The sequence below is a fragment of the Daucus carota genome, chromosome 1 (assembly GCF_001625215.2).
Source record: "Daucus carota subsp. sativus chromosome 1, DH1 v3.0, whole genome shotgun sequence".
Classification (NCBI taxonomy): domain Eukaryota; kingdom Viridiplantae; phylum Streptophyta; class Magnoliopsida; order Apiales; family Apiaceae; genus Daucus; species Daucus carota.
Genome location: NC_030381.2, coordinates 4,929,355 through 4,956,645, shown reverse-complemented (window position 1 = coordinate 4,956,645; position 27,291 = coordinate 4,929,355). Strand labels below are relative to the sequence as shown.

The window sequence follows — 27,291 nt, the reverse complement described above, 5'->3', positions numbered from 1 at the left end:
ACAGAGGAAACCAATACACATGAATATATATTACATATACTAGCCTTTAACCCGCGCGAATATATAGTTCGTAATTTATTATTTAAATTTTAACATCATTTTATTAATATTTTAATATTAATAGATTGAGTTTTAGTTAATTATATTTAATCCGAATTTAGTACATGTAGATTTAAAAATTAAAAAAAATCTGAAAATTCAAATCTTTTCCAAACAAAACCGATCGTGTAATACCTTTGAAAGATTCAGTAATTTAATCAATCGAATTTCAACGTGATTTTGTAATCTTGATTTTCTTTAACAACAATAACTTTTAAGATTAGAGTTAGAAAGGGTTATGTAATGCTTCGTGTTTATCTTGAAATTGAACACGTTAAAATTAAAAAGAGTTATATGAAGGTTGTTGTTAAAAAAAATATTCAAAATTGTATATTTATAATTTTATTTATGATATCATTATAATTTTTTTAATGAAATATTATATGATAATGTATTGTTATGAATGTTTTTAGTATTTGAAACTGTTTAAGAATGTAATAGTAATAGACTCCACATTTGTAGACTTGTAGTACCAAACCAAAAAATATAACTAAAATCTTGGATTACAAATTATACCCATGTTGACTTATTATAGTATAGTATAGATCTGATCCTTTGTGGGTTTAAAGAGAGTTTATAACTAAAGGGTATTCCACAATTAAATTGATATATTTATGTACAAAAAACAAAGATATAAGGAGAAATAGAGTTTTTTTTTTGGAATAAATAAAAAGAAATAGAGTTAATAACTTACTTGAGCAAAGTGATAACAAACTGAGTTAATATAAAATTTAATTCTTAAATAGCTACAAACAAAAATGGTTATGACGCAAATCAACTCGGGTGTTGTTATCTACAAATTCAAATAATAAATAATAAAATATTGATATTCGAAAATAATGTTGTAATATAATTATCCAACTTTTTTATTGTAAAAGAAAATTCCATATTTCCCAAATTTTAGCTCCATCTCTTGTTCCGGTCATAAACATTGTAACTGTTGGTCCTGTAAGTATTGTAGAAAGGATGTTGAATGCAATACTGATAATTTCGAATCTCAAATCAACAATAATTTCAAAATTCAAATTTATCAGTTACTCCATTGTAATAACATAGGATGTTAACTTTGCAAAATAAATATTTTATTAATTTCGTAGTGTTGCTACAATCTTAAAAAATGTAATCTTGAGTTTAAGTTCTCTCAAGAGATACAAGATAATCTCTATGAATGGTTACAATAGAATGAGAGATGTTTTCATATTTGACTAGAAATTCAAAACATCACTACCATCACGGGTTTCTGAAACTGCCGACAAATATTACTTTGCAACTTCTTACAAAGTGCAACCCACGTGACTTTCCTAAATTTTTGATAATATTGATATTACAAATGTATAAAGAACAACCTGAAAAAATTTGAGATTAACTAATTTCAGTGTATAATGACTTGTCATACTCCATAAATTGGAATTGACTTGTTAGCTCTCAAACTTCTGTCGTAATCTTTGCGGGTGTGCTACAAAACAAACTTCTACAGCATACTTGATCTTAAACATCTTTATCTGCCACAAGTTTGTCTTGTTGAAGATCCAATTCAAACTGTATCCCTGAAGACTGTATATTTGAAGCACCAAGATTTGCTATCGTGGAATGGATTGAAGTGACAATATGATTCACTGCACATGTTGTTGTCAGGCAATCCAAACCTTGTTGTCATTACTGTATGGACTTGTTGTCTTCAAAACTTTCGTCAATGTTGCTGTTAGATAATACTTAAATGTCGTGACCTGCAACTAGTTGTCTTCAATAGTCTTACTGTCGACAGTAACTTTTCATTTATTCTTGCTATCATTCCCTTGTACATCTTGAGGCTTGAACAATTGAATGAACTTTTTTCAAGAGTATACTTATTACATGACAGTTATTAAAGAAACAACATATGCATACAGCATGTTCCACTTAGAATAAACTAAGTAAATTTACATCTAGTTAACCTGTTTGATACCTATCACCCATAAATTCTAACAATAACATTCGGTTTTGTTTTGCCCTCCACTTTTCTATACTTTCATCTTAACTAGCTGCCAACTCTTTTCATCATTTTGTACTGTTCGTATGCTTCCTTCTGAGCTGCCTGTGCCATTCTTATTCCATCTTTATCTCCTTCCCTCTCCATTTTCATGACGTTTTCATCTACTGTCTATCAATTCTGAATATAAAATCTCTGTGTAGCTCCTCATCTTTTTCTGCCCTCTTTTGTATTGCCTTGCTTCCATACTTGATGATTGGACCTTCCTATGTACAAGGTAGCAGCTTCCGAAGTGCCTACTCAACCGCTAGCTCGTCTTTTTTTTTTTTTTTACTTTTTCTAGCATGTTCAATCTATGCAATGCTTGATTCTTTACGGGCGGTTGTAGGCATACCTGGTGGCGAGTAGTTGCCCTTCCTTAAAGCCTGTAATATCCCAGCCTCCATTATCAGGTGCAGCTGCTCAACCTCCTCAATAATACCTTTTGTCATCTTCTTTCCAGATCTCTTACTATTCATTAGTATTTATGAGTTTGGTAAGGTTTCCTTTATTGCGGAGATTGTTGTCAAATCCTTTTTTTATGTATTTAAATAATTTTATTTAATTAGTATTGTTATTATAAATTGGATATTAGATTTAGATTAAGTATCTTTATCAAGATATTAGTATTACTTGGAAGCTTCTAGAATTTATTTTGTGCAAGTTAATTCAAATAGGAAAAGATTTTTTATTGATGGAAAGAATCATAGTAATATTTTACAGAATCGAAATCTTCTTCAAAATACTTTATATTTTGAAAATTGGTTAAGAGATGGAGAAATTTAAGGACCAAATTTTGTAATTTCCAACTAAATTAGCATGTTGCGTGGTTATATAAAGACACCTTGTGAATAAGAAAAACTCGTATAGGCTCTCACCATCAACTGAAAGGATTTTGTTCGTGTTATTAATTTTGGATTTCAAGTGTCGACTTTTATGTAAGTACTTTTTGACTTACTTTTATTTTCGAGAAGATATTTCCATTCTGCTTTCAATTTTCGTATACGATATAAGAATTTTGATTTGAAATTTATAATAAGTAGTTGTGAATTTTAGAACACGTATCATGCGTTGCAAACTCGCTCGTAATTTACGTTATAGTTTCAGAATTAGTCTTGGATACCTTTAGTAATCACACGAGTGTGCAACCGTAGATACATATCAAGGTTGCGTGATTATTGATCTTTAGATCCCGATCAATGGGAAAGCGTGACAAAAAAATAAGAATAAGATGCTAATCATCAGCTAAGTGTGTCTGTAGAACAAGACTGCGATATTTATAAGATTTTCGTTTTGTTTTATTCTGCTCTATTTTATTTTGTTTAAATTTTAAAACTTTTTTTATTTTTTTTACATATAAAAATCGGGATGTTGTAATTATTTTATTTTTATTTAAATGAGTAATTTATGACTTCAAAAATATTGTTCAATTGAAACTATAATTTTAAATAGTGACTTTTTCCTCACATATTTTTATTTTAATTTAAGATTTCAAACAATTAAGTTATTGAAGTTGTTCTTGTAAAGGGTGTTAATACTAATGTTAATGAATTTAATTAATTATACTTTTAATAAAATTTAATTCTATAAAAAGACAAGAATCTCTGTTCCTTTTTGAAATTCTAATGTTTGTTTCTTCGGTTTTATGTCACCACATATTTAAAGAGAAAAAATTCCAAACAAAATTTACTATCAAAAACATTATAGGGAATGTACTCAAAAATTTAATTGAAATATATATTCGTTTTGGATATTTTACAAAAATATTATCAACAACGCTTTGATATATATAATAATATTTTTTGATCGCTAAATTTGATATTTTGCATGTCCTTCAATTAAATTAACTTTTCGAAGTTTTTTTTTCCACATATTCCTGTACGAATATATATAACCAGAGTTAAATTATATGGAATTCAAATTTAAAGTGGAGCAGTCATAATTTTTTTAATATAATCATAAGTAATATATTTGATTATCCAAATTTATATATAATTTATCATTTACAAGTATTTTTAAATATAATTATCAATTAATTTATTGAGATCATTCAACTTTAACCATCGTTAACATTATTGTTCGATGGGTTATATTTGTAAAAATAATCTACGATTTATAAAAGTAATTTTGATCGCACGTAATACAACACAATGTGGCGTTTGTCAAACGTTAGAAAAATATTGCAAAATAAAAAAATAAAAATAAAAATAATATTAATATATTTTATTCAATTTTGGACTAGTATAACACTGTCTAGGACAAAATAAAAAAAATCTTTTTATATCATTTGCTGGCCATTCCGAGCACCTATGCAAGCTGCGGCAGCTGTAGTATCGCACCAGACAAGCCATTATAAATGATAACGACACTGTTTTGTACCTTCCCCCGGAGGCTCTTGATAAGTTTTTAATGAGCTTGCTCAATATGTAAATACTTGATGTTCTTTATGTATTTATTTTCTTGACCTGAGCCTGAGCCCTGAGGTGATTTGTAGTTACTGCCAGAAGCTAAAAATAGTACACATTGGTGGGCTGGAGTACTCTTGCCATTACATTTCCCAGCACTGCACTGCACCACACCCAACCCACTACACCCCAGTCCTTATCAGTACCTCCCGACCCTCTTTTTGTCTGCACACACCCCTCAAAATATTGGTATACCTTTGTACAGTCCAACACTCCGACCTCGAGCTGCCCCGATATCTGAATAATCTCCGTATATGAATATTTTTTCCCCGATTTTAGTATAACTTGACGGTGTATTTTTTAACCTTCATAAATGAATAATCTAAAACTTTACTAATACTAAATTTTGATTCTAAAAGGGAAGATTGAAAATATTCTTGAGACATGTACACCTTAAAATACGTGTAAAAAGTTAAACTTGGGTCAGAACATTAAATACTTTTCTTCCCTTTCCAACATAACAAAAACAACATTTTTGTAATCTCCATAAATTTATAATCTCAATTCCATAAGTGAATAAATTTCTCTGGTCCCAAGGATATTTTTCCAAGATGTTCTTCTCTTCCCAACATAAGAGAGACAATGTATTTTTAACCTCCATAAATGTTAAAATAAATTTTTCTGGTTTCAAATATCTCATTTATCGAGGTTTACCGTAAATTTTCAAGATGAGTAGATGACTCCTCAGTATCAAACAGTGCTATATATTAAGCTAAGTCCTTGGTTTTTTCAGTACCTGAGTGTTCTGTAAATAACAACATTTTGAAACTTTCGGTATATAAGCAGGCCAAGAGTGTACCTGCAGGTAGGGTTTATGTTCTCTATACTATATATACACATCAAATAGTAGAGTACAAGTATATTAAAGCACTCCTATAAATTATACAGAACAGAATTGTGAGTGAAAATGGTGAAAGAATCATCAGGAGTTATGGCAAAACCTGCATGGCTAGAAGGCTTATTGTCTGAAACATTCTTTGATGCTTGTGAGCTTCATCAAACTACCAGAAAGAATGAAAAGAACATCTTGTGCTTGATCTGCTGTCAAAGTCTCTGCCCTCATTGTCTTCCTCATCATCACTCTCATCCTGTTCTTCAGGTACTCGATACCTTCATGATTCATATGAAATAGTATCTGTTAATTGTCCTACATCAGTCTGGGTCTGTGTTTTTTGAGTAAAGATTTCAGGATTCATATCAGCATAAATTCTCAAATTTTATGAGATTCTGGTTTGAATTATAATCTTCTTTGGAGTTGAATCATGACAATCAAGAAATCAACAGGCCTCAATTATCTTAGAGTAGATGTCAATTGTCAATTTGTCATTGATACTCTATAAGGAAGTGTTTTGGACATATGATCTGCTACTTTTGGGATTTGTTTGCATTCCCATAATGGCAGATATCCTTACTTTAACTAAATTTCTCTCCTGCAAAAGCTTTCTCAATTGTTGCTTTCAGGAAAGTGCAAGTTTGACCCATGAATTTCTTCTTTTTTAGGCTTGTTTTGTTTTCATTTTTTGGTTTATGGCCCAACTGTTCACCTAACTTGCAGATGTATTTGGATAGTCACCAATAACAATTTACAAGGCAAGATATGTTTTTAATGGTCTTGGGATTGGCTCTTTTTTTTTAAAAAACTTTGGTTTGATTTCTAGGTGAGGAGATATGTTTACCAGGATGTCATTCGACTGGAGGACCTGGAGAAGCTGATTGATTGTTCCCATATCCAGGTAGTAGAAGTTGTTTCACTGTATATTTTTTAAGTGCTTTGACCGCATAGTTAAAATTATTATTAATAATTACTTCTGGAGAAAGTACGGTTGAACATTAATGTGCATCAGATGATGGTAATAGGCCAGAATCTAAAGTGCTGATATCAGGTCAGCAATAGATTAATTTCGGAACCTCTTGCCTCTAGCATTACTAACGCTCTGCTCTCGAGATATAAACAGGGAGGAAAGCAAGTGAAGAAGAAGTAAAGTTATATAACTTTCGCTCCTATTTCTGCTCCTGAATTTTTTAAAAGGGGGAAAACAAGTGAAAATGAATGCAATTATAACATAGTTTCACTCCAAAACTTTCACTCTAGAAATGGGATGAAAGTGAAAGTTCATTTGCTTTCACTTACTTTCTCTTCTAAAATGTATTTTTGAAATGAGAAAATGACATGTAAAAGAATGACAGTAGTAACATTTTGATGAAATGTGAAGTTGACTGAGTTATAGAATTGATAAAAGGTTATATTGTGATCTTGATAGCACATAATTTGGATTTGTGGCAGCCATACACCATAAACAAAGCGAAAGTAATATTCTTGAAGCCAAGGGCACAATCCAAGTCTTCTTACAAAGGGTCTGGCAATAATACTTGCTTCACCTGTGAAAGATTTCTTCAGGAGCCGTTTCATTTGTGTTCTCTCTCATGCAAGGTAGCTGGACTCTTCTCCTTTTTTTACATGCATGCACTTGTCTGGCTGTAATTTATCTATGAGACTCTTGGTTCATTGTTAGTTGTTGGCACACAGCCACACATCTTCGGGGCTTTGGCCGTGTAGTTAAACATATATAATCAGCATTTTAAAATTCAATAAAAGTGACAAGTAGATTATGATTTGTAAATTATTAAAATGTTTTGGCTCATGTGACCTATAAGTTACTTTAGTGTTTGGATAATTTTAGTTACAATGTTTGGTAAGTCATAGAAGTTGATTGTTAGAGCATTTTTGGACTATTCAAAAAAGCTCATAACTTCAAATATAAAGAAGATTTGAAAAATTAGTGCTCTAATGTACTCTTAATGACTTTTTCTCTCTTCTCTATTTTGAAGAGCATATATGTGCTCTTAACTTACTATTATTGAATATAATGTTTTCCCCATTATATTTCCTTTTCTCCAACTTTTCACTTAAATAATAATAAAATATAAATAGGGAGCAAATATAAAGAAAAGTGTTGGGGTTGTCACGATATTCAATATATTAACTTGTTAAGCGCCATATATTATATTATTTCTAGTATTTGATGATTTGACTTTTCACACGCCTCTTTCAATACCGTGATCATATTAAAACTTTTATCTTCTCATTGTTATTTTCACCATTGACTCGTTTCCACATATTTCTCACATTTTCTAATTTGACATTTAGGGTGTGTATTCAACTCAAATTTTAATGATTGTTTCTAATGTATGAATTTTAATTGATTATATATGATTTTGATTTTGTGCAGAATTTTAGTAAAATGTCACGGGATTTATATAGATTTTATATTTATGATTTAAACATAATGCTTTACATGGTAAGAGAATTTGTTCCATAATTAAATTTTTAGGTTGTGTTTATTTGAGGTGAATGGAATGGAGGGAGAATGTAATGAATTTTGTACTCAACAATGGTGTTGATCAAAAAAAATGTATATAATTTTCATTCCTTCAATCATTCAATTCCTGCTATTTTAACTATAGTTTTAACCCACTTGTTTTGGAAGGAATGCTCATTCCATTTCGACATCATGTTTCTTTACAATCACAAGAAATTTAAATACATTCATATTTTGTCACTATTATCTCATACTTTCTTCTTTCTCCTTAAAACTTCTATATATTTTTCATTCCATTCTCCCCTCATTCCATTCCATCCGAGTGACAAAGCCTTATGTTGTGTTTGGTTGGGGTGAATGATTCCGGAAGGAATAGAATGAAAAATGAACTATCTTATGGACAATTGTTAAGAAATTTCATTCTTTCCTCTATTTCATTCCTTACATCATGTGCTAAATATCACACTTTCAATTTGAGATGGAATGCTCCATTCTCTCATATTCTCAATTTTTTCTCAGTTCTCATCTTAGCAATTTTGCACTCCCTCGAAATTTTTTCAAAACTTTCTTCCTATCTCAATTAATTTTAAATATCTTTAGTCATTCCATTCCATTCTCCCCAACCAAACACAACATTATAAGTTTATAACGAAAAGCACTAAGCATTCCTTACTGCTGAAATGCTGTTTTACAGGTTCAAAACATGGTTAATCAAGGTGATGATGTTTCTAGCATCACATATGGGTTTGATGAATCTGAGTTCCACTTCTCTCAATTCCAAGGGCTCGAAATGGACCACAGTAGCCCCAGCAACCTCGAAAATCCATCACATGAGTTCGAAGGCTCATCGTGCAATGGTCATGACAGGGGCAGTTCAGAGTATCCGCAACAGATGATGCTGTCTTTCCACAACAGGAGAAAGGGAGCTCCTCAGAGATCTCCCTTGGCTTAGAGAAGTATACTTAAACTATGATGAGAACTTGTGCACCTCTAGTTTGCGTAAACTTATCATCGTTTTTTCTTGCTGATTATCGCTATGTATGTTGTCTTTTGCATTGCTCGAATAGTTGATACTTCTTTCTGCATGTAATATTTTGGCAAGTTGCTTTTATTCAGCGAGGCCACATTTAGGCTTACAATTGAAAAGAAATATTTCAACATCTGTACTAGATTATGGTAATGGAACAAGCAGAATTTTAGCTGTTGGTAGTGAGTTGGTTTTGAAAATAAAATTACTTCCTCTGTTTCAAATTAGATGTCCACATTAAGAAAAGTGGTTGTTTATAAATTAATTGCATTAAATGATCAAAATATGTGGAGTGAGATTGATCTAGGAAATATAAATAAGAGAAAATCACACAGTTTAAGAAAAGTGGTTGTTTATAAATTAATTGCATTAAATGATCAAAATATGTGGAGTGAGATTGATCTAGGAAATATAAATAAGAGATATGTGGAGTAGAATTGACTTTGGAAATATGATTTTGCATCGGAAGTTGAAGTGGACAAGTAATTTGAAACAAAAATTTTTCTTAAAAGTGGACATGTAAATTGAAACGGAGGGAGCAGAAAAGAGTTGATTTTGAAATTATAAATTTACATTAAAGTTGAAGTGGACATGTATTTGAAACAAAACTTTTTTGTAAAATGGACTTGAGAGGAGGTTATATCATACTAGCTCCCAAAATAGTTGTCACATTTCTGTTTTTGTTAGTCAAATTGACTAAGTTTTGACCAAAGATTATAAGTCAATCACTCATTATTTTAAAAAACTGAAAATTACATTTTAAAGTAGATTAAAAGTTATTTTCGGTGACATATTTTTTTTATTTTATCACTTAATAAAATATTAATATATTTCAGTCAAACTTTAGTCAATTTGACCGGCACAAAATTGAATGTAACAACTATTTTGGGACGGAGGGAGTATTAATGTGAAGTTAATGAGTATTTTGTATATTGAAGGGAGATTGTTAAGTGGGTGGAACCCAAATTCTTAAATATAAGTAGTCAAAAAATTTCATTATGAGGCCTTTTGAAATGAGATTTTTTGAAAGACTAAAATGAATTGTGATCGTTGGATTATTTATTATAAATAATTTAAATTTATTAGAATTGATAAATTGAATTTCTATATTTCACTAAAATGATGATAAAAATTTAATGTTGGAATCCCGTGCATAATATATTAAATTAATTAATAAGTAAAACATATACAAAAAATTATTAATTATTTATATATAGGCGAGTACAGAGTTAATTATGGGGCCGTTTGGGCAAGTTTAAAAGGAGTGACTTCTTACTTAAACTAGAGAAGTGGAGCAGAAGTGAGAAGTAAATAAGTTAATAAAATGTTTGGAAAAGAAGCTGAAGCTGTGGGAGAGAAGCTGGAATTCTCAGTTTCTTAAAGTGCTTCTATTTCGTCAAGGCAGAAGCCAGAAGCAGCTTCTAGGGTCTATATATCACTAAAATACCTAAAACTATACGCAGAAACTCGTACTTTTTGCTTCTTCAGAAAATCTGTTTTGCTTCAAAATATTTGTTTTTATTTTTTTTCAAAATATGATTAATGTTTGCTCCCTCCTTTCAAATATAAGTCGTTTTACTTTCTAACACACATTTCTAAATCTTTTGACTGCATAGTTAAAATGATAATTTTTAAAATTTTATTTTTCTGAATAAAAATATATGATTAATATTATAATTCAGGAAAAAAAATTAAACAATAATTTTAACTATGCGGTCAAAGGACTCGAAAGTATGTGCAAAAAAGTCAAACGATCATATCTCAAAATAGAAGGAGTATATGAGACAGTACCAACCTTGAAAACTACTTCCTCCGTCTTTTTTTATATGTCCATTTTGACTTTTAACCTGTCAAACTAGCTATATTTTGACTGAAATTTACATGTATTATATAATTAAAAAATAATAATTATATTATTAAAAAATGTATATTAAAATTTTGTTTTCAAATTTTAGAGTTTAAAAAAATGAATAAATAATTAATAATATTTAATTAAAAATTAGTTAACATGACTTCTCGAAATTAAAATTAACATGTAAAAGGGGACACATGTAATAAAAAAAAATAATGAATGGCACAAATTCGAATAGCTTACCTACTGCCGTGCTCTCTAGATAAGTTTTAAATATGAACTTCTTGTCGCCGACGTGAAGACATTAATAGGCCAGTTGAAATGAAAAAGGAAATATACCATCATGCCTGGCTGTATGATGCTTCTTGAAGTGACTCATCCTCGTTTCATCTTCACATTGTATGCTTTGTTGTCCCTCGTAAGACAAAATTATCCAAGTTGAAACGAATTACGAAAAGTGGTACTTAATGTACCATACTAATGGGCCATTTTAATTTTTATACGTATTTTAAGGAGTATTGACCGTTTAATTGAAAGCTATTTTTGAACTTTTTTACTTGAATAAAAATCGAATAACTAAATTTTTGTTTATAACAGAATTTTCAAAAAAATTAATATATTAAACTATGCCATCGAAGCATCTTAACATATTATAAAGATTATAATTCAAAAATAATTTGGGACGATGAGGTGGGTCTATCTTCAAGCGATTTAAATTGGAGTCCCAAGGGTCGAGCTGCTGGAGAGTGTTAAATATTTTTGCTGATTTGATTGGAATCAGAGAAGGCACATGATATGTGGGCTAGAGACCATGTGAATGGTACTTTATTCAGTTTAACTAATCCCAAGCTTTTTGCCTCGTATATTTCTTACTTAGCTTTGGTTTATTATTATTATTAACTAGCATAAAAGCCCGTGCGAGGCACGGGGCTCTAGTTTTTGCTGTATTTTAAATAATATTCATATGTCATTATATTGTTCTTGTACGGACCTTGAGTTTGTATTATGTTTTAAATAATATCCGTGTGTCATCATATTGTTTCGAGCGTAACTATTACGTTTTACTTTTTGACAAAATATGTAAACATGAAAAATGTAATATATGCAAGCTAATAGCATTAATAGTAATAATAAGTACTATTCCCTCCATTCCATTTTATATGACCCTTATTCTTTTTTGAGACATCTCTAAAATAATGAACTTACTATACTTACTATTTTTAAACACTACTTATCACTATTACACACACTACTTCTCTATTTTATACTCTTTTATATTAAATAAACACTATTACACTCACTACTTACCATCACTATCTCAAATCTATTATTAAATTTTGATATATTCCACCACTTTACCCACTTTCCAACTAAATTTCCTCTTTTTTACTATCTTTTTCTTAATCTCCGTGAAAGTCAAATAAGGTCACCTAAAATAGGACGAAGGGAGTATATTTTTAAAAAAAATTATAGATCAAAAACTACATTTGAACTGATATTTCTATATTCAAATTCGTTAGGATATAGAGACCATCATCATATTATCAATGTTCAAAATTATATTCGAAATTAATACTGAAATTTTAAAATTTAAATATATTATACCTCATTAAAAGAATCTGTAATTTATTGTTGAAATTATTAAATTATTTCAACTAATATACCATGATTTTGATAAAAACCTGTTTTTGATATGTGAATTACGATATCCTAAATCATGATTAAATGAAGATGTGTGGTCCGCGTTGCCCTACATTTATTTCTTCTTTTTTGAGCGTACGTTTGCATAATTATTAAAGTGATACATGATGGAGCAGATCATCAACACATTCTTTTTAGCATATGTTGCACACATTTTGTATAAATAAAAATTGAAACATGTGTTGTACGTAAAAAGACACGTACCTTATTTTATTATAAAAGTATCAATTGAACTACTAACCATATAATTGCCCCCCAAAAATTTCTGACACCTTTGATGTGTCTTATCCTTTTTTTTTCATATCAATTATATAGTACTTCAATGTATTATATTTTTATTGTTAATTTAAAAATATTTGATGAATATTACTTTGATACAGTATGTTATAACATTATCTCGTTATAAAATTTTAATTTTCTATAATTAGTTTTTTGAGCTTGTCTATTAAGACTTTTAATGATTTTTCATGTATTCGTTATAAAACAGATCTCAAACAAATGATTTTATGGAATTTCAAATAGCAAAAAGAGAGTAGATATGAGTTAGGCATCATGAAGTTCATAAAACCATAAAATATTTAGTTCAATTAGTCGTGTAGTTACTTTTTTAGCTTTGTGCAAACTCACATTTTTAATATCTTGATACTCGTATTTATTAGGAGTGATCAATGTGGCATATCATGTTCAATTGTTAAAGATCAAGTTATATATTCGATATTTTGAATCATGAAAAAACTATTCTTGTTCTAGTCCCGTTTAACCAGATATTAGTTTCACCGTATTGCATCAGATTATCCGGTTCAGAATTAATTATATTTTATTAGTTTAATTTGTAAATGATTAATTTAACTGTAGTTTGAATCATTTTATTTAACTGGTATGTTATATATTGGATGATGGCATATTAAAAATTATAGTTTTAAGACTTTAATATATATAACTTATTTCTCTGTGTTATTTTATTTAACAAAGTAAAATTTATAACTCAAATCTTTTTAGTAGTTCTCGTAAACGCGTTTTATTATTATGTGGTTGACTTTTGATTAACAATATAAAATTTCCTTAAATTCACCTTCATATCACAAGTTATAGTATTTCAAATACATATATCATCAAAATTATATCATTTAAATATATTTTCCGACACCAAATTTGATGTATTGTCACTATCCTTATATCTATAATTTTTTTTAAAAAAGATTTAGTTACATATCAAATTCTGAATTCATAAGTTTAAAATAAAAAAATATTCTACATAGGAATATTCTTTCAGTCACCTTATTTCGTGTTCTCCAAAATATTGTAATCTCTTTGTAAATTGCCTTTTATAATAAAAGAAATTAATATGACATAGCCCATGTTGAAAGCCCATCAATTTTTCCTTTCAAAGATGCTCGCTTAAACCTCAGTTTTTGTACTTATTTCTCACATTCATGACTTAAAATTTCTATAATATTGTATCGGTGCTCGTTTAAACTATTAAGTTAGATTTGAATTCGAATACGAATTATATCTATTTTTTGAAATCCGAATCATGGCACGAACCTGATTATTCATATTTTTTTTAATTTTAAATTTATTTATGTAAATAATTAATTTATAGATATTAATCTATCATGTAAACAATATATGAGACTTAACTGAAATAATAACTCATCTCAAATAAATAAGATATTGAGACGAATATAAATACAAAAGTTTTAAAGTATGTGATTAATGCTTTTGAATAATAAACTAATTGTTTGTGTAGTTCAAGTGGTTTGAGTGATGTATTTGTATTGGAGAGATCCCGAGTTCGAGCCTCATGAATAACATCTTTTTTTTATATATATGAGAAGATGTTAGGTTGACGGAGAGGGATGCGGAACGTTTTCTTGATGATGTTATCATTATAATTTTATAATTTATTTTTGTGAGTTTTTAAATCAAATAATAATATTTGATTTTTTGTTCAGAAAAAAATAAATAAATTATAAAATTATATTTTATAAGTATATTTAAAATGTTAAATACTGAAAAAAGTCATATGAAAAATTATAATTTTTGTTCTTTTAAGAGGACCGAGGGAGCAAGAGATATGCTCATATGCATGCAGCAACCTAGGCAGGCCCTGCTACGCGGCAGTGTCAGCTAGTGCCACGCAAGATACATGCAACAGAGGTGGAACAAAGGGAACATTTAATAGTAATGCATAATGAAGCGTTGAGGCCGGTGTCCAGTGCTGGGGAACTGGTGGTTATTATGTCGAGGCAAGTAGGCAACTTGATGCTCACCAGAAACACAGAAGCTTTAAATAAAATAATTTCTCCCTCCATTTCAAATTAGATGTACGCTTTCAAAAAATTACACAATTAACGAAAAATGAATGTCCATTTCAATTTTCAATGCAAAAACATACTTCTTCTGTCCAAAATTAAGTGTCGTTAAGTGTCGTTTTGACTTTTTTTTTCCACATAATTTGAGATTTATATATTATGATTAATTTTCAACTTTTTTTCGAGGAAGAATGATGAATGGATCTTTATTTTTTAATTTGGTAATTATATATTTGATGAATAATGAGATTGATACATACATTTTTTGCGATAATGTCTACTAGACTCTAAGATTGTTCTCCATAAAATGTGATTACAAATATATATGCTAGAATGCAAAATTAAATGTTTTATTTCTTAAAATTAGAATATCTTGATTTAATATATACGGGGGATATGAAATCTACTGTCGGTAAGCAAAAGAATGAAAGGTAGTACAATGATGGAGTGCATGAGATATATTTGCAGGAGAATATTATGGGGCTTCATCAGCTTTTCAAGGTTCATATGTATGTGCATAGGGAATTCTATTGTTCAATAACAGATTGCTTTATATTATTTCGCAGAAATTGCAATCAAATTATTACAAAATATATTATTATACAGAATATATTATTATACAAAACATGTTCAGTTTGTCATGATCTCTATGATTACGGATAATCCGGTGAAATAGTGATCGCATAAAATTTTTCCCACATATATATCATACTCCCTTCGTCTTATCAGGTTGTTTATGTTAAATATTAAATACGGCTTCTATAAAATATAGTTTCATAACATTTTTTAATTATTTTTTTAAATAAAAATTAAACATCAGACTTTTATTCAGGGAAGTTTTAGAAGCATATTATGAAAATATACTTTATAGAAGTCTCAAAAAGCGTATCAAAAAGTAACATAAAGAACATGGAGTATCAATTTAATTTTGGTTTCTTCATGAGAAGTTTGAACGGAAAAGGTAGAAGAAAAATACGGTGAAATGTCCTCAACTTCTGGAAGATTTTGTTTAGGATTTCTGATGAGATTACTGCAATAGAGGTTTCATAAGAGAGCTGATTAGCTGTATAGGTGCATCTTTAGTGACAATCATCTTATAAACTCAATACAATAAGTCTCCCCTGCTTGGCATCTTCACCGCAACATCCCCGGAATAATTGTCAAGGTAAAAATTGACAGACCAATTCAAATGGATTACAGTTTTAGTTGTGCCAAAAAAGTGGCACACTCTGAATGTTGTCCATGACTAGATGGGTTTTGGGTTAAAGAGAATTTTTATTAGGAATCTTTTGGTGGTGGATAATGAACGGATATATGTGTAGAGCCCTCCATCTCAAACCGTATACAACTCAGCGGGACGGAGGGAATACCGGTTAATACTCATGCTGCTTATGCACTGTACTAACACTTTTGATTGATTATCTTTGAATGATTGCCCTTCCGTTCAATTTCCTTGGTGCATGCCCCCCTCCCCCTATTTGCCCCTGTCTCTGAGCAGATGGACAAATCTTTGTCACTCTGTGTAGTCTTGTATGGATGCATCAGAAATTCCAGAGCCTATCATTGTCACAAATCATGTTGACCACTGCTACACTACCACTTCTTCTGTCCTTTCCCTTTAGCCCTGTTTATACCTACTGTGTTGTTCAGGCTTTATCACTATTTTTCAATTATCTTATTGTTAATTTACTGTAATTTCTGTTCTCTTCTTTCTTTAACTGTGTAACACCTCTGGTGATATCTTTATTGGTACACTGCCCTCTGAGAGAGAGATTTGAGAGATCTTTGCTACTCCCTCTGTCCCGGCATGTTTTTCCACACTCATTTAAAGTATAGTTCTGTAAATATATTTTTTAAATTTTTTTTCTCTGAATAAAAATTTGATATTTAAACTTTTGTTCAAAAAAAGAAAATTTTAGAAAAAAATTATACAACTATACTTTATACGAGCCTCAAAATGCGTGCAAACAGTGAACGTAAACAACCACGGGGACGGAGGGAGTATTTTAACTAAGCTTTTAGAGTAGAAAAAGTTGAGACTGTTTCTTGAGTCTTCACATTCTATTTCTTATATAGTAGCACTTCTTTATCTTTTCTTTAATGCAACTGGCCTCAACATAGTAGTATACGTCCAGCAAGAAAAAAGAAAACATTAGTAGTGAAAAATCCTAGAATGCACGGAATGATATTGTAGAAAGATATAAACTTGATTTGATTACCTTCCTAATGTACACTCTTTACAAAGATGTTGACAGTTAAAATTAATATTTTTTTAATTTTTTCTAAAAATTAAAATTTTTAATTATACGGTCAAGATTATTAAAAGTGCGTGTAAAAAAGTTAAAGGTCAATTATTTTAAAAGAGGGAGTGATATTTTGATTGAAGATAGTTGTAACTTTACACTGTTCTAATTAACATTACTAGAAATTTGAAGGGATTGATAAGTTTTGAAGGATGGACATACTTGAACCCTTTATCCTCTACCTGACAAGTGATAATCCCTCTTTTTTCCTGAACCATGTACCATCATTTTAGCATACAGCTATGCTGAGCTCCTACTAACTTAGCTACTAGGGTATAAAGGGCCTATTAACACTTTTAGCTATACCTACTTGATGCAGGGTACAAAATAGACATGACTGAGCTGACTCTACATTCTGAGCAGTTTGACCTTTACCACAGAGAGGAGCTAGAAAAAGAAACTGAAGGATAATGTTAAGAGCCCCAGAATACTTTAAATTAATGGAGGAACGATTGTTTGGGAACTTGGATTTCATTTGAAATCTTGGATTTGATCAAATAACATGCAAAAAATTGGATTTGAATTTCATTTGAAATCCGGGATATTCAAATAATAATATAAAACTGAAAATTCGAAATAACACCTCAAATCATATCATTTGAAATAAAATACACGTTCCCAAACACAATCTACGTTTATTCAAATTCAATCATATTGATGAAATATCATCTGTATGCAAATAGGTCACCATGGCATATTATAGTTGACAGTCAAATTGGATTACATGCTGCATTGAAGCTCAATAGTTCATGGAAATTTAAACCACCGGAGTGATAATTATTTATTGTTAATATACAGGCCAACAAAAAACACACAAGGGAAGAGCTAAACACCAAAAAAATTCGGAAAGGAATTTAGCTTTCTCCTTGTATAAAATATTTAAAAAGGTTACATAAAAATTAATACCTGTAAGAAGCAGAAATGGGGAAGAAAATACACTTAATTGATGCGACTTAAATGAGTCTTGAATTCACCCAGTACTTTTATCTTAAAACAACATTCAGCTTGCTCTGCACTTGATCTCGTACATTCCACTGCAATCAGGATCATTACACTTACCAACATAAGGCCAATAGTTTTGGGATTAAAACTCTATGTCACAAAGTCATGTGCATATATTGTATATTAGGCATGCTATATTACTCATAAAAACTTACCTGTAGTTCATTAATTTCATCATCTGTTAGAGAACGCTCCATGGAGCGATATGCTATCCTATAGCAGTGACTAGTCATTCCCTTCTTGTTGGTGAAGTTATCGATCAATCGAACCTGATAGAAAAGTTGATATATGTCAAAATTAAATGAAAAGAACCTCAAAAACTTCTACATGTAGCCCTATTTTGCAGAAAACTATGATTTGCTATAGGGTTTACATATCATATAGTTTATCGCACTATCGAGAATCCAATATTTTCAACGACACGAGAGTGAAGTATAGATAACTAGAAGAAATCAACGTTATTTACAAAGTGAACCGTATTGTTCTGCTTCTGAACTTCTGCTATTACCAATTAAGTTCATAACTGTTTGGCATTGGCATGTTAGTAGAACATATTTCTCTTTGTTACTTTCAGGGAGAGCTTGTAAAAATTACATTAAAGGCAAGCACACAATGGAGGAACCAGCAGAGGGGCTAGAGAGGCTCAAACCCATGCTGACCTCGAGAAGTTGGTGTGAACAATTTATATATCGAATTTTAGTCAGTACGACTGATCGCCAAATATCTTAGCCCGAGGACCATTACTATCCTGGTTCCGCCACCACAACAAGAGCATCAACAAAGCAAAGGACTGGTACCAGCTACTTTTGTGTTAAGAACCTGTAAGAGGACTTTTGATTGATATTAAAATTGAGAATTGTTATCTCTTGTTATAGGTTGCAATCCATGCAAATTATTCTTTTATGCGGTTAAGAAATCCTAGGGGTTGTTCTTCTCTAGTTGGATCAACTTAGGGCGTGGGTTTCGTGCGGTGAATCCACGTTATGTATGCTTTTGATGCAGGACAAAAATAAAAATAAGGAATTTGAATAAGGACAACAATTAAAGTAAAATAAGGAAAAGCATAGATGATTGTGGATTGATCGCAAAAACCGATGCCCTAAGGTGATCCAACCGTAGAAGAACCACTACCCTTATGATTTCTCAAATGCAGAAAAGAGTAATTTGCATGAAACGCAATCCATAACAAGAGAGAACAATTATCGATTTTAATATCAATCAAAAGTCCTCTTACAATGATATATTACATCAATACCTAAACATAACCACCAAGTAAAAATCTTCCTCATAAAGGAAGGAAACAAATCCTTTTCTTATTCTTATGATAAGTGGATTTTATATCTACTTGGAAGCCTTCGTTTTGACTTAAATTGATGATTTGGCCTTAAGTATTTGGTATGTTTGATGTGTTTTTGTGTTGATGTGTGTAGAGCACCTAGATGGAGGGAGGATGGACTTTTCTAGGCTTATATGGTGGTTGGAGTTCAGAAAATAGAGTGCGAAGGTGTGCAAAAGAAGCAGAGCAGGATCTCAAGGCCTCGATGTGAAATCTCAAGGCCTTGACTCAAACAGAAGAGTCTCAAGGCCTTGATGTGAAGTCTCAAGGCCTTGACTGAAACAGAAGATTCAAGGTGAAATCTCAAGGCCTTGATGTGAAGTCTCAAGGCCTTGATGTGAAGTCTCAAGGCCTTGACTCGAACAGAAGATGCTCAGGGGCGAACTTCAAGGGCTTGACCTCGAATCTCAAGGCCTTGAGGTATGACGGGATTTAATATTTTGTGGGTTTTCTAATTGGGCTTGTAATACTTTCGTACATATTTTAATACACTTGAAAGAGCCCGCACACACACACACACACAGATATATATATATATATATATATATATATATATATATATATATATATATAATATGATTACGAGGGTTTTGAGGGGAATAACAATTTGGAGAGCACGAGACGGCTACAAGGAGAAGACCTAGTTCATATTATTCTTCTAGTTAGGCGATACTTTGGATGCTTGTTTCGGATTTGTTTTCTAAACCTTGATCTCGTTCTTTTATATTGTTTTAGACATATTCCTATCATGTTTACATTCGAACCCATGATGACGAGTTGTTCGATTATGAACTAATCGTTGTCATGGGATTCCAACGGATTTATCTATGGATTTCAGTAGTTGATTTGCCTTAACTATTTGTGTGATGAATAATTGATTCCGTCGTATGGTTGTGCTTATTCATCTTGGATGCGTAGCTAACATCTAGGTTGTTTGTTAATCTCTATTGAATGCGAAAGTGGATATAGTCATATAGGGATTTAGAACTTGCCATGCGAGCATAGGTTTATGTGTGTGACATACATGATTTGTGGTGTGATTTTAACCATCTTACACCGCCCTATGTAATCTCGATAGATAACTTGTTCGTCAACCGTTATGTTTTCAAATCTTATGGACATATAGGGTCTAACCATAATTGGTGTCTGCTCTATCTTGATTGTGGATGTGGAGTAGTAGGGCACACGTATATCGAAAGATAACGTGTATCAGTTTCGTGTTATCTGATTAGTTATCAACCATCACATATAACGAATAAAGGCATAGCTCTGAATGAAGTAGTTAATGAAGTTAGGAACCCATGTTTTAAAATTCTCATAAGTAATTCGAGTTAATCACTTAGTTTATAAATTCTTAGTATTGGTAATTTGCTTTTAATTAGTTAAGTTAAATATCAACCCATCAATTTGATACTTGTCTTAGCAGTGAATAATAATCATACATTGTTGCATAAGTGCATAATTCTTGATACGCCAGTCTCTGTGGGAATGAATTTAATTTGATTCTATATTATTTGTGACCACGTCCGCTTGCGTGATTTTGTGCGAAAAACAACATTGCTAACAATATATATATATATATATATATAATATTAGGATCACGCTCAAGAGAGAACCACTTAAAATAGAACCATAGAACCACTGAGGTTCTGCTACAGAACCCTAAATTTTAAATAGATTTTCAGGATCTAGATCTAAATACATGTTTTTTTGCATCATTGTGTGTATTCAAAAGTAATTTCAAAATATAATACATAAATAAGATCTTTTTTTCATGTATAATTCTGCTGCAGAATCCTAACTAAGGGGTCATATGTTAACCCCTGAACGAAGCTAAATAGTTGGACGATGCATATATCTATCATTAAGATCATTTATTTGTGAGTATTCTTACGGCTGGACGACTCATCTCACATTATCGAGTCTTTGTGGTCCAGAAATTGTCCGTGCCTTCACTCTACTATGCATAACTCCTGATATAACTATAATTATAATATTTTTACCCTTTTTAGTTTATTTATCTCTTGTTTAATTTTATTTTTATGATTATGCATAAAGTTAACATAGGACAAGTCTTAATTTGAATTATAAATTTTGTATTTTTTTGTTAAATGTTCATATTAGTTTTATGTATTTTAAATTTTATAATCTATAATATTTTCTTATAAATATAGTTTATAGTATTTTTTTACATATTGTGAAATATTTTGGTTATATTATTTATTTATACAAAAATTTTATTCGTCATAAAATTTTATTCATAATTTTCACTCATCTAGAAATTTGATTCAGATTTAACAAATGACAAAAAAACATATTAGTTCAGAAATTTTACTCCTTCAGATTTTTTACTCATCCAGAAATTTGATTCAGATTTAACAAATTACCCCTAATACTAGAAATAAGCTAATTGTTCTAAAGGTTCTATGCCTAATGGTTCTATGTGGAACATGAGCCTATAATATTAAACTTTATAATATACTACACTAGAACTATTCCTAAAAAATAACATAAAGTAAATACAAACTAATATTACAACCCTGTCACCTACTCTCCCCTACACACAACTTGGTGATATTCTAAAGATCACCACATTGATATCTAATTCATGCCTCTCAAAATCTCCAACCTTTTTCCATTTATACTCTCCCAACAAATCCTCTTTCAGATTTGTAACAGGCACAATGCAGTAATGCACGATTCACTCCAGCAAATCCTCTGAATATTCAACGTCAACATATTCTTCATTTCACATCTTTAATAGCATTAATTATGTTTGACTCAAATAATGTAAAGTACCTAACATACTACTGACAACTTTTGATTGCAACACATACCAAGCGAATATAATTTCTACTTTCCACTAATGTCCTTTTTAAAATATATGAGCATATTCATCTTGTAGAGAGTACTAGTAAAATTGACAACTTAATATCTTTTTTCCCAAAAATATGGAATGTTTGGGTTAAAGAGTTTAATACTGATTGCATAGACAAAGAAAAACTCACCTCCTCGACAAGATCCCCAGCCACACCTCTAACTATTTCACAAAGATTATTTTCGGTAAATGAATCACTTAACCAGAAACTCATATCTTTGAAACATGGAGGATACTGCAAAAAGAAGTGGACTTCTGTCAAATTCCGAGTTCTAATAATGTATTAAATTTTGCAAGCAGCTGAATTTTTAAAACTGGGAACAAAAATCAAAATTATATTAATGTACTATCTCCAATATTTCTAAGCATTTGGGCAACATACACATCTGCCAACACAATCTGGGCATATTTCATCTTCAACACGGCAACAACTGATAAATTAGGAGTTTACATAGCTTTTACCAGATAAAAAGAACATCATACCTTTGAATATGGCTTGAACTTTGTCCCAAGTTCACCTTTCAAGAACTGCATTCATGAGAAAAGGAACTTGCAACTTTTAGTGGTGTTAGTTATCTAATGCTGGAGGAAGTTTACTTCCTCTTTTTTTGGAATGCCATTAAAACTGGATTGTTTATTCTAGCCATGACTGGAAGCATCAACAACAAAAATAATGATCAATGCTGTTAAAGTTCATGAGAATTACTTGAGAAGTAAATCGCTCATCATCTGACCAGAATAGTCGAATGTCAGGTATGTCAAACAGAACCATGGCCAAACGTTCCAATCCAAGTCCAAAAGCCCAAGCAACGTTATTGGTTTTACCACTTCTTTTTAGTATCTCCTGCTCTGTCACCCCACATCCAAGAACCTCCAGCCACTTGTCCTAATAAATTATTAATGAGTCAGGAAATTGATACAAAAACCATATTTATTTCCAAGTGAATTTCATGGCAGTCCTGTTTCACTGCTCTTTACAGGAGCTGGGCTTGAGGGAGGAAGATGAAACTGACACAACTAAATTTTCTTAATATTGTTTGGATGAATGCTTCTCAACTGAGAATCCCTTCTGCCCCTTGTCACACTATGGGATCTGGCCATGCCCAAAGTCACTGCATAGCTTGTCTTAATCAACATCATTCCTTCTCGGCTTTAATCAAATGAAAGTTGATTCAGCTTGCTAACTATATTCTTTGAATCTGATCATGTTTGACTCTAGGCACTAGAAGATCAATGTGGTAACTATATTGCTGATGTAAGAAAATATGATGGCTTCAAAAATTTAGGGGAAATTACTGGTCTTGAATGAAAAATGGTTGAAAAACAGAGAATTATCTTGGTTTTATGTCAGTGAAGCTCGCATTGGCCCTGTCAAGGTTGCAACTAAAACAATTAAGATTGGAGTTTCAGCCAAGGAACTTGTTAAAGGTCTTCTTTGCCAGAAAATGGGAGATGTTTAGTTGCATGATAGTTCGGCGACATACCGAAAGAGACGTTTTTCGAAGCATTGTCAATAAAGCTTATTAAAAGGTTTTACAATATGAAGAACAGAAGAATGTTGTTAATGTTGAAGATCTTTTTATTATATATATTTTGGTATGTATTGTTTCCCTCCTTTTTGTCACATTTGTTCAAAATCTTAAGCTAGTTTCTAAAAGAACACAAATTATAATGTAATCAAGCATAAGTACCTGAAAATATATCTCAAGTTCGAATGATGGATTGGTGAAAGGAAAATAGGTGTCAACCCAACGCATTTCTACAGCGCCTGAAGTGATGAGAGATTTCATGTCAGTAGGGAAATTCAGTCAAAATCATATTGCTAATATACACACTATAAATTAGATTTATGCTGACCATCTTCCTAAACAAACTTCAACGACGACACAAGAGCTTACCAAATAAGTGGCTTGCCAAACCCTCGAGACATGTCTTGAGATCTCCAGCTGCATATGATGTAGCATCCATTCCAGATGCCTCCCAATCATCTGGACTAAAAACTCTAACCCCTTCCATCTACATTGTTTAAGTTTAAAACTATTTTAGATACTAGAAGGTTTCGGCTTAAATGATTGTTTCTTCAAATTAGTAAAACAGTACCTGATGGAATACAGGATAATGAGTTGCATCGATGGAATCTCTGCGGTATACATCTCCAATAACAAGAAAATGAGTATGACCCTTCCTCAATAACTCAGCCTGATGTGCACTTGTGTGGCACCTTAAAACAGTTTCAGAGTCCACATAGTATGTATCATTATAACTCCTGCTAACATGATCTGCGGGTACTAAGACATCATCAAAGTTCTGCAGAATATAAAGTTACAATTAGAATGCATCTTAAAATTATTTTTATCAAAATTTGTTCGGTGCACTTTCTACCTTCTGCTGATAAAAAATGTGCAAGACAAACATAAACAATGTATCTGAATTTATATTGTATGCTCAAGAGGTGTTGTCACAAATCATTAATAGCCTAATAGGGATTTAGATTTAGTATTGATAATTTCTCCTTAGTCCTTGCACATTAAAACATAGTTACGCCGTTGTTCATCCGTTCCCCTTATCTACATTTGTACTAAATTAGAAGTATCGCAAGGCAAGCTGAACAATAATAGTGATTTGTATTTTGCAGACTGAATGATAAAAAAAGCAAATCTAAGGACCTAAACATTGTTAACATATTATGGGTCTATAATCATGTACCTAAGGTATAGGCTCCCGTTCCACTACAACTCTCAATGTTTTTGTCTGTTTAATTCTGATGGTAACTGTTGGGTTGTAATAATTCCTAATGGCTGCCACCGTTTTCAGTTAAATCAAACTAGCTAGCTACGACCACTTCATCTAGCCTACTCGATTACAAGTCATAGTATTCATGTGTAAATGGTTGAAGTGCATAAACAATAGGAATTTTCAGTCAAATATTAACCACTTCTAATCTCTTGACATGCAGCCACTAGTAGAAAAGCAATCTTATAACGTGGAAACAACTGTGACATGCAAAGGGGGATCCTATTGCGCTGTATAATATTACTTGGAAAAAAAAAAGGGAATCTTGTTATGTGGAAACTACTTTCTGGAGTGCTCTGATTTTGTGTACCATCTGCAATGCCACCAAGTCTGCATATAGGGACTCACACCTTTTTGGACAAGGAAAGACTTGCATCTTTGTTCTTTTTTATTTTCTTTTACTGAAATTTAGAAATGGCCAGTAGAAAGTTCTTGTAAGCCGGATATTGTAACTCACTACCTGGCAGCTTGCCCTGAAAATTACGCAAACTTGGTCAAAATCTCAAATGAAGAACTATTTAAGATCGGTGACCATTGACCAATAAGCACGCAATCAGTCCAGGAAAATCTGAGGACTGCACTGTTCATAAGTCCTCAACCTATCTGTCAATTGTGCATTCACATGAGCATCTTTATCCCTCACCAATACTGACAGATTGTCCCTGTGGGGTCATTGCCCAAGGAATACCAATTGGTGGCAGTCAGGGATACAAATTGGCGGTGTCACAGTTCATTATTCACATAGCACCTGCCCTAAGTGGATACAAGTAGCTAGTGCTGAGAGACGTAAATAGTACAGATAATGACTGGTTGTGATTGTCCACTCCTTTGTTTATAAATAGGAGGTGTCAACCTAGGGGGCAAACATTCTATTCAATCATTAGAAGATTCATATAAGCAAAACTCCTCTTCAATTTTTTGGACTTCCTCTCTATACTTTTGTAACTTTTACTTCATCATTCTCAAGTGATTTCTTGGATACTCTAGACGATTCTGAAATTATTGTTACCAAATCCCTCCAACAATGGAAGTTATATGATAGTAGTAAGCAAGATAAAAGGTAATACCCTGTTACCTCTTTAGCCGAAACAATTGGACAGAGATCATCAAACTTGTCAAACTTGTTCGGATAATTGGTATCAAAATAGTCAAAAATTGCATTTTTCAATATCCCTAAAGGATGCGTAGGCCTTCTGTGAAGTTGCATTCCAAGTTTCGTAAAAATCGAGTCAGGAACATTGTTTGTAGGATCTTCTCTAACCACATCTACATACCAAAACCAAAACAAATCAAACCAGAACACAAAATTCTAAAGTGTAATATATCAATTCAAAAAGCTAAACTACTATTCATAAAATGCAGATATTCATCGGAGGTCTAAACCCTGTGTGCTAAAATCAATCTAACATTTGCACAAAGAGAAAACTACACTATCAAACTTTGGCGTCAAAACAATCCCAGAAAATTAACAAAAATAACAACTTTAAGCATCCTATCACACAATACAAAATTTTAACACACACCCAATACAATATAAACCAAAACGATTCAAACTTTGCAGTGAAACAACAAAATTAAGGACATGGGTTGCAATAAAAATACCCTCTTTAGCAATCTTAACTCCCCCAAGCTCGAGAGCTGAAACAACCGGCTGCCTCCATTTTTTCCGGTGAGAATCATCAGAAGAGAGCACTGAGCAAGTAGAGTAGGAAATAGATACAGATGGGGTTAAAAACATGAGGCTTCTGAACCCATTTCTCAGCAAACTTGGGTTTGACAAGAAGATTGACATTGTTTTTGTTTTAGCTCACATACACTTCACTCAGGCTTGTTTGGATATATGGGCTAATTCGGTTCTTATTTCCATCTTAGTTATTTTTATTTTTATTTTACTAAATAGTTTATTTTTTGAGTAAATGCAAAATAATTTTAATTGGAGGATTAACCGAGCTTCATTATATCTTTGTACTATGGTTTGATATATCATTTTCTAGTCTTGCAAAATTTAATTTTTTAAATAAATAGATAAATAAATTTAATTAATATATTTGTCGAAGAATCGCTGATCTTAGTAAGAGTTTTTATAACTCGTATTCGTATTACTGAAAAAGGAAGTATCTAAAATTTATAGGAGAAAAATATATTTTTCAGAAAGATATTGTTGGTATCTTTACAATTTTCCATATTTTTTT

General features: G+C 31.3%; 2 protein-coding genes across 2 annotated transcripts; one reads left to right on the top strand and one right to left on the bottom strand.

Moving 5' to 3' along the window:
* Positions 1-5,111: 5,111 nt before the first annotated feature.
* LOC108197374 (protein RGF1 INDUCIBLE TRANSCRIPTION FACTOR 1) lies at positions 5,112-9,100 on the top strand. The gene is made up of 5 exons (XM_017364975.2): positions 5,112-5,377; positions 5,461-5,671; positions 6,231-6,305; positions 6,857-7,003; positions 8,587-9,100. The coding sequence occupies exons 2-5, from the start codon at positions 5,480-5,482 to the stop codon at positions 8,842-8,844; spliced, it is 672 nt and encodes a 223-aa protein (XP_017220464.1). The 5' UTR covers positions 5,112-5,377; positions 5,461-5,479; the 3' UTR covers positions 8,845-9,100.
* Positions 9,101-17,793: 8,693 nt separating this feature from the next.
* LOC108215876 (phenylalanine--tRNA ligase, chloroplastic/mitochondrial) lies at positions 17,794-26,946 on the bottom strand. Its single transcript, XM_017388519.2, has 10 exons — positions 26,702-26,946; positions 26,175-26,365; positions 24,407-24,613; positions 24,205-24,322; positions 23,998-24,074; positions 23,013-23,192; positions 22,790-22,834; positions 22,437-22,541; positions 18,248-18,361; positions 17,794-18,124 (listed from the first exon to the last, which is right to left on the bottom strand). Exons 1-10 carry the CDS (start codon positions 26,889-26,891, stop codon positions 18,074-18,076), a joined length of 1,278 nt encoding a protein of 425 aa, XP_017244008.1. The 5' UTR covers positions 26,892-26,946; the 3' UTR covers positions 17,794-18,073.
* Positions 26,947-27,291: the final 345 nt, after the last annotated feature.

Coding starts and splice junctions, on each gene's coding strand:
- LOC108197374 (XM_017364975.2), top strand. CDS start 5,480: ATGGTGAAAGAATCATCAGGAGTTATGGCAAAACCTGCATGGCTAGAA. Junction 5,672..6,230: donor ACTCTCATCCTGTTCTTCAG/GTACTCGATACC, acceptor TTTGATTTCTAG/GTGAGGAGATATGTTTACCA. Junction 6,306..6,856: donor TTGATTGTTCCCATATCCAG/GTAGTAGAAGTT, acceptor GATTTGTGGCAG/CCATACACCATAAACAAAGC.
- LOC108215876 (XM_017388519.2), bottom strand. CDS start 26,891: ATGTCAATCTTCTTGTCAAACCCAAGTTTGCTGAGAAATGGGTTCAGA. Junction 24,614..26,174: donor CAATTGTTTCGGCTAAAGAG/GTAACAGGGTAT, acceptor TATATTCTGCAG/AACTTTGATGATGTCTTAGT. Junction 24,323..24,406: donor ATTATCCTGTATTCCATCAG/GTACTGTTTTAC, acceptor TAAACAATGTAG/ATGGAAGGGGTTAGAGTTTT.